Source organism: Gavialis gangeticus, unplaced genomic scaffold (genome assembly GCF_001723915.1).
Source record: "Gavialis gangeticus isolate Ggan-Ray unplaced genomic scaffold, GavGan_comp1, whole genome shotgun sequence".
NCBI lineage: Eukaryota > Metazoa > Chordata > Crocodylia > Gavialidae > Gavialis > Gavialis gangeticus.
The window spans coordinates 43,966,038-43,973,979 of record NW_017729029.1 but is presented as its reverse complement, the minus strand read 5'-3'; the positions used below and the strand labels follow the sequence as shown (position 1 = coordinate 43,973,979).

The following is a 7,942-nucleotide window of genomic DNA, read 5'->3' as shown; positions in this document are numbered from 1 at the left end:
ACATTTTCCCCCCATCATATGCACAACATAAGCAGCCCAGCTCCCCTGACTCTTGGCCACGGACAACCCCTTCTCCCCCTGCAGCACAGACAGCCTGGCTCCCCTCAGCCACAGACACAGCACCTCCTCCCCTCCAAGCCATGTATCCACCTGCAGCGCAGGTAGCCTGGGTCCTGCATTTTTTATGCGCAAGGCAAGCAACGTGGCCTATCACGCATGTAGCTTGGGCACCCAACCCCCTCCAGATCCCAAGGGCAGGGGGCAGGAAGCAGAAGCTGGAGGAGGGCAGGGGAGCCTGAAGAATCTGGCTGCCACAGCAGGAGCCCACTGGCCATGTGCTTACCCTTTGGATGCCACATGTGACCCATGGGCTGCTAGTTGGACAGCCCTGCTGTAAGCAGACAGTTCAAATATGTGGAAGTGTCCACAACTGAATGTGCAGTCATTCAGCTATAATCACCTGTGCTTAATTGACACGAATAGTCCCTGCACTTGTGTATGCCACCTGGAAAACTACTAGACAGACACAAGGGTTTTGTTTAGTATCACTCCTTGATGTGTTTGTACAGTAACAATGTGCATTACTCCAGTGTCCAGAGCAGATGGATGACAGATTCTCCTGGAGTCTGCCACAGAAAGTGCTACTAGAAAGCCTTGCAACCAAGTGGTGGGGGAGCAAGTAAGAACGTGTTTGTGTTATACAAATGGCTACCCCAGGAAAGAAGCAGCCACAAAATGTTTTAACTGGTTTTGTCCTCTCCTTGATTTTCCTGGAGTAACTCAACACTGGATTCTTCTACGTGACGCCAGCACAGGGCTAGACGGTGTGGCTAAGGACAGAAGTTGCACATAAACCAGTTTAAGTGTTCAGAAACTGGTCAAAACCTGTAACAGAACAGAAGCTCAGTGCACATAAACCAGTTTCAAAATAGCTGAAACTAGTTTGAGATCAACCTGGTTGAATGTAGAATCAGACTTAACTGATTTAGGTCAAATTGGTTTATGAAACTTCTGTCCCAGACCTGTGTGTCCACTCCTTGTTTACACTGCTGTTATGGTGGGTTATCCTGGTGTCATGTGTCTAGGTCGGAAGATTCCTTACACAGCAAGCGGCTTGCTCCAAAAGAGTTATGTGGCTCACTTACTACTTCAGGAGTATCTGTATCTCCTGAGCACATGTTTAGCACATGTTTAGCAAGCAGGAGACGGGATGCTGCAGTCTGTTGTTGGAAAATGTAGAGCATCTGTCAGGCTTATCTTCTTAAAGTTACTTATAAATGTTGCAAATGGTGCATGATTTATGACAGGGGAAATTTAATAAAAATCCTGAAAGTCTCTTGGGTATGATGGTGGGTTTATTTGGCTTTCTGGCCCACTGAACAAAACCTTTTAATATCTTCAGAAGGAGTTGAGATGTTGGGAAGTGTGTGGGTACTGGTGAAAGTACAGTCTCATTTTAGCCAAGTGGTTGTCATTGGACAGCTCTGAAATATGGATTTGCATTGAAGTAGAATGCTTTGTATTAAACTTTTCTCTGAAAATGCAGAAGAATGTCACTTCTGAGGGTTGCTGTTCTTATCTTAATGTGGGTGACAAAACACTTCAAGGTTCAGTAAAGGTTCTCATTTGTTGCGATGGTTGTAAAGATTTCACATTAAGTAAGAGGACACCATTTTAAATCTGAATATGCATGAAGCTTGTCTTGGCAAGGCCTGAGGAGCAGAAAGATCAGACTTTTGACAAAAGTTTATTGGAAAACAAACCATTTCCAATCTGCTCCTTGTTCCATGGCATTAAAAGTTGAACTGAAGTTATGTTTCAAGGGAAAAATTACTCTAACCGTATTTTTCATTAATTAAGGGTAGACATTTGCCACCTTTATCCACAGCAAGTCATGTCTGATGCTGAGAGCTTTGGCCCAGATTACTCCTACCCTATTTGCGTACAGAGATTCAGCTACGCTACTCTGCAGTATAGTCAGCTTTTCTTCCCACATCTGATCATTTTAACTTGGGAGGGGCTCTACTTTATTTTGGTGTACATAACTTCCATGGTAGAATCAAGCGAGTGTAACCAAAATGAGAATTCTGGCCTAGTGGGATTTTGAGCACAACACAAGGTGGCTGGACAATGAGGCAAAGCTCCCCGGGGATGAAGCAGGAGAATGGTGAATAAATATAATTCTAATAACACTCCTGAGGCAAATTTATTCCCTACCTGCCAACACTTGAAAGAAGAGAGTGTTATCTAGTATTTAGAGCATATGATTGTCAGTCAGGAGATCTTGAGTTCCTGTTCCTGGCTCTGCTGCAGAGTTGCTTGATCTGGGGCTAGTCTCCTCCTCTGCCGGTGCCTCTGCTAGCCCATCTGTCAAATGGAGATAGTGCTTACCTGCTTTTCAAAGCAATTGGAGATCGTATGAAAGACATTATAGAAGTGAAAAGCATTGCTTGAAGCCCTAAAGAAGGATTTGGGGAAGAAATGTGGACTCATCTTTTTAAGTTGGATGAAATACGTTGGACCGAGAGGTTCTGGAGGGAAAAAGTGGAAATAGCTGTTTGGCCATAATAAACAGGAGTTTGCCCTCTTAAATGGGGTTAGCAGGTGCTTGCATTGTTTCCTTTTACTCACAGTTCTGTGAGCATATTTCAGGAATTTTAATGATGGTGATTATGTTTTTGGAAATGTACAGGTTGGCCAGATGCAGTGGGGCATGGAATGAACAAAGAGAGGTTAAATTGATGGATGACCAACAAGATAAGGATTGTGCCTCAGAAGACCAAGAAACTATCCTGATTAATGGGGTGAAAGAAAATGGTAAGGAAACCTAATTACAGTGCATGAAACAGCAGCAACTGCAAGCCAACTTCTTCTCCCAGTTTCTTTGACAAAGTTTATATTTCTGCGCTTTGCAGACATCTCTACAATGTAGAGCAGTAGGGCAGATGGATATTCTGTGCAAATATGTCACTCCAGCTAGGAATCTTCAGCTTTTAAACTCCAAGCAACAACTGCTTCTTTTTCCTATGTACATGCATGCATGTGTATTAATTCCCCCCCCCACACACACACACACACACAGAATTGAGGGGCTGGGAGAGAGAAAGAGAAAATGAATACACATGCATGCACATGTTCTGGCTGCAACCATTTTGGCAGCGTGCGCCCTCCCTAGGATCGTATTAGAATTCTGGGCACCTCTTCTGTGCAGAAACGCATCCTGTTCATTGCAGACTTGATCCTGAGAACTGCTGAGTAATTTCAGCTCCCGTTGAAATCGATGGGGGATGATCAGCCTCTTTCAAGAGCATGCTCAGCCTCTCCTATCTAGCTTTGTCTTCAGTCAATTTCAGCTCCTCCACACTCATTTTGGAAAGCACTAATTAGAAGTAATTGTCATTGTTATGCTTGCCTGCAAACCAGATTGAAATAAAAAGTCCTTTGAACTTTTCTTAAGTCATGTGGCCTTCAAACTGCTCACATTTGTATATGCAGTGGCATTCTAGCATGGAGGCAAATAATTGGCATTGTCATGCCCCACAGTGTCATTAATGTTTTTAAAGATATATGATTAAATCTCTGTTAGTTTAAGATCCTATGATTAGCCCTACAATCCTTCTGATTTGCTTTATAGATGGCCCTTTAGGGACTTTTAAGGTCCAACCTTATCAAAATAAACTTGATAATTGTGTTCTAGCACAAGCATAGGGGGACAAATTCCACTCTGATTCACGCTGCTGTAAATCTGGAGTAACCCCAGATGTGCAGGTGATCAGCATTGGTATAACTGACTGAAGCAGATACATTAATGATAGCTGAAGCATGCATCTTTGCTTTCAAGCATGACATATTTCTGAATGTATCTGTCAATATCAGCCAATCTTATTCTTATCAGATACATGCAAACAGTCTGTAAAGTAATAGTGGATGACAGTTGCTAGAGCTACAGAGAGATTTCCTGGCCCTTGTGCCTTTGCCTAATCTACTGTTACCAAGCAAAATCAATGGTTACCTTGTCAATGGAAACTGATTTGATTTCTAGAATCTGATATTCCTTCATGAAATTCAGTTAAACAAATAGGAATAAGAAAATGTCTTAATTAAACATTGGAGTACAGGAATTGATGCTGAGCTGGTTACGGTTATGTCCCGAAGGCAGTAGTTTTGGCTCTGTGCGGATCACTGTAATGCAGGGTGATCCATCAGTAGCTTAGAGTAAGCAGAAAAACTTTCACCATCTCCTTACTGCTGATGCTAAGGATTTGGCCAGGACTTGTCAACATTCTGCTGATCCCTGGCTGCTGTACCTACCTCTCTTTAATATAGTGTAATTTAGAGTGGCGTTTAGGTTGTTCTAAGTTGCAGATGGGATTTGCTTGGTACAGAACAGGTTCAAAAAGGACTTGCGCATCCTTCCTCTAGACTTGTATTAGATGCTTGTTGGCTGTACAGGGCCAGGGACCTGGGTCTGCAGCCCCCCTGCAGCTTGTTGGCTGGACTGTTACATTTCACCCAGTTTTGGATTAAGTGCTAAGGTACCATAAAATACTGGAAAAAGGTTAAAGTTGTGCCACAGACTGTGCCAAAAGCCATAAAATTCAAAGTTAAGTCTAAAATACTCTTCTTGGTCTGATTGGGTAAATATTAGGGCTGTGCAAAATGGCACCGTTCCATTTCAACTTGCGTGAGACAGAACCATGTTTCATTTTGAATTTCATTTCAGTTCGAAACCGCTCTTCCGTTTCATTTAGTTGAAACAGGTCAGGTTTGCTGTTTCGCCCATAGGCTATAATGGGGAAGCTCAAGACAGCCTATAACTTTGTCATTTCTGGCCTGATTTGGATGAAACTCAGAGGAATGGTAGCCCCTTCTGAGGGCATGAAGTCTGCCAAGTTTCAAGGAGATAGGTTCAGGGGTTTGGGAGAAACTGCACCTCAGTCTTGAAAGCAAAACTCATGTCACATGAGTTAAGCCACAGTGGGTCAAAACTGCAGCCCCTTCTGAGGCCACAAAGCCTGCCAAATTTCAAGAAGATTGGTGCAGGGGTTTGGGGGAAACTGCACCTCAACCTGCAGACAGTCAAAATTTGTAACGTGGCTGACACTGTGCGTGTGTTAAGGCGCAGCAGGGTGAACACTGCAGGCCTGCTAGCCCCGGCTGAGGCCACGAAACCTGCCAGGTATCAAGATCGGTGCAGGGGTTTGGGGTTCTAAGGCCCTGCACCTCTGGCTGCTGACGGGCAAAACTTGTGACGTGGGTGCTTGTGCAACTGACTGTGTCTATCTTAGGGCACAGGGGGGTGAATACTGCAGGCCTCCTAGGCCCTGCTGCATCCAGGAAGCCTGCCAGCTGTCAAGGAGACAGGGGCAGGGGGAGTCTGGGTTCTGGGGCCCTGCACCCCTAGCTGCTGACAGGCAAAACTGGAAGACAGCTCAGGAACTGACAGCAAGGCAGAAAGCAGGCAGTTCAAACAATGCTGCCTTTTCTGCAGCTTTTCCATCCCTCCCCCAGAGCACTGGGATTGGAGGGGACCTCAGGGAAGGGTGACAGTCACTGGACAGCTACACAGTTAATAATGAGAGCAGTCCCCCCCCACATCCCCCTCCCTCTCCTTACTTTAGTTTCTGTTACCCTGCAGGCAAACCCAGCTTGAGCTTCAAAACTGGAAACGTTTCGAAAATTTCAAAACGTTTCAATTCAAGCCTGTTTCAGAGCTCTCTGTTTTGTTTCTGTTTCGCTGTTTCAATCTCAAAACGAGTTGAAACGAAACTGCCGGCGAAATTTCACACAGCCTTAGTAAATATACCTTCTAATAGAATATGGGCTTGATAGCAGCACTGTGCAGTTCCCAGAAAATCCAGTTTTGAGAATTTGGATGTCATAGGTGCTGGTCTAAAATTGGAGACGATGAAAATTATATCATAGAGTTCATGATTAATGAATGGCTTTAAGACTGTTTCAGTTGTCATTCACAATTCTTTTTCCCAAATCTTGTGACTTACAGGCATATTCCTTTTGTCTTTCTCTTTTCGACACTTGCTGTCAACTCTCAGGTGATTTTTTTTTTTTTTTTTTTTTTTTTTTTTTTTTTTTTTAGAGGTGGAGTTGAATTGGTTAATTTGCTTTGTCAGCTGAGTCATCTGGACCAAAAGACATTTTACCATCCATTCCAATACCTCCTGGCATACCTCAGAAATGGTTGAAATGAGCTCAGAATTGCATTTTTCTAATCCTAAGGAAGGAAAATCAGCCCAAATTTCATGACAGTCAGTTCAGCAGCCTTAAAGCTATGCATGTTAAAGCTGGAGTGCATTAAGCATTTCTATTTTGATTTTACAGTGCTCTGAACATAACATTGTTTGGAATGCTGGGTGCCTGCTGAATCACTTTAGCTTCAGGCTGCTTTCACCTGCTTAAGGCTTTAAAGCTAAAGGTGGCTTCAACCCTTAAGGCTGCCAATAGTATGGAGCTGCCTTAAGCATTTTGGCCTGATTCTGGTCTCTCACCATTTTTTTTTTAACTTGACCTAGGTACAGAATATTCAATCCAATCCTGCAGTTTTTGGCTTGGGGCCTGAGGTTAGCACTGCAGGTTGTTGGCAAGAACAGCCGCCACAATCCACTGCTGCCCATATGCATATTTTTGCATGCCAGTGAAACCAGCAAACTAAGGGATCTGCTAACCATGCTGGCACTAGCAGACTGGATTGCTGCACAGATAGTCAGCAGAGAGCCTGGGCCATGTAGAGGCTGAAATGTTGTACTCTGTGCTTTTCCCAGTCCCAGAATTTCATCTGCAAGTTTAAATGTCCAAGTGTACAACATGCCTGAAATAAGGCTGCTTTGAAACCTTGGACTTTTTCAATTTTCTGACATGTATGTCCTGGTTTCCCAAACATTAACAGTGCACAGGTACATTTTGGGTGGATTTTACCGTGTGGATTTTATTATTTATTTTTAAACACTGGGGGGGGGGGTCTGTGTGTGCGTGTGCGTGTGTGTGTAGAAGCCCCATTAGGGACTAGGCCCATAAATCAGCACAGCTATGTTTTTCCTGTTTTGTAATCAGTGTAAAAGAAATATGCTTGACAAATATGACTGAAATAAAGTGTGGGGGTGCCAGATTTTTTTGTGTTCTCTAGCCCTGTTTAGTTAATGCTTCAGGTTGATTTTACAGTGTTTATCCTCATGCTGGTAGTATGAACTGTTTCTATTAGACTCATAAAATTCTGAAGCCAGTGTTGTCAGCTACTTCTTTTTGTATTTATTAGCCAGAGTGAGTCATATTTTGACACACTTGTTGGCACTGAAGAGATCCTTACTGTCATGTAGCCCAGTTGATTGCAGTAGAACTACTGAAAAGGATAAGATATGACCAGGGATCTGGGTTTTCTGTTTCTCACTGAAAAATGGAAAGAAACGAGGATTTTCCATTTTAACTGAGAAAAACATGATTTCTCATTTTAACAGAAACACATGGACTTTCCACTTTTGCAGAGCTCTCTGCAGGCTGGCAGAGTTCCAGCCTGCAGGGGACTAGGGGAGTGGGAGGAGGGTGGTCAGGCAGGGACCATGTGTATGTATATTGGGGGCGAGCAATTATTTTGTCTGGAAGGTCGCTTAATGAGTGGTGCGCTGTCGAGGGCCGCAAGGGTAGCCCTGTCTCTTGACAGGTGCTCTGCTCCCTGATCACCATCTTGGGGCTGGAAGTCCTGCCCCTAAACCCTGACCTTTAATGCCAGAAGTCCCTCCTTTTGCCCCTCAGAAATGCTTCTTTTGGGAGGGGAGGGTTGCCATCTTGGAACCAGAAAATAAAATCATACACTAAGAGTCAAACACCTACTATTTTAGCTTTGTTACAAAAAATATTTTGTCATGATTTGTGATTGCGTAGTATAGCTAGAGATGACTGGATTATAACTCAAAAATAAACTTGCCTTTAC

General features: G+C 43.6%; 1 protein-coding gene across 4 annotated transcripts in view; it reads left to right on the top strand.

Moving 5' to 3' along the window:
• KIAA2022 (KIAA2022 ortholog) overlaps window positions 1-7,942 on the top strand; it is a 150,802-nt gene that overhangs the window by 116,951 nt on the left and 25,909 nt on the right. For 3 of the 4 annotated variants that reach the window (XM_019521500.1, XM_019521499.1, XM_019521501.1), the window contains one exon: window positions 2,693-2,817. In XM_019521500.1, coding sequence (XP_019377045.1) covers window positions 2,742-2,817 — 76 coding nt within the window. In that variant the 5' untranslated portion in view covers window positions 2,693-2,741. Of the gene's footprint in view, window positions 1-2,684; window positions 2,818-7,942 lie in introns of those variants that run through there. The other variant, XM_019521498.1, reaches the window with a different exon arrangement.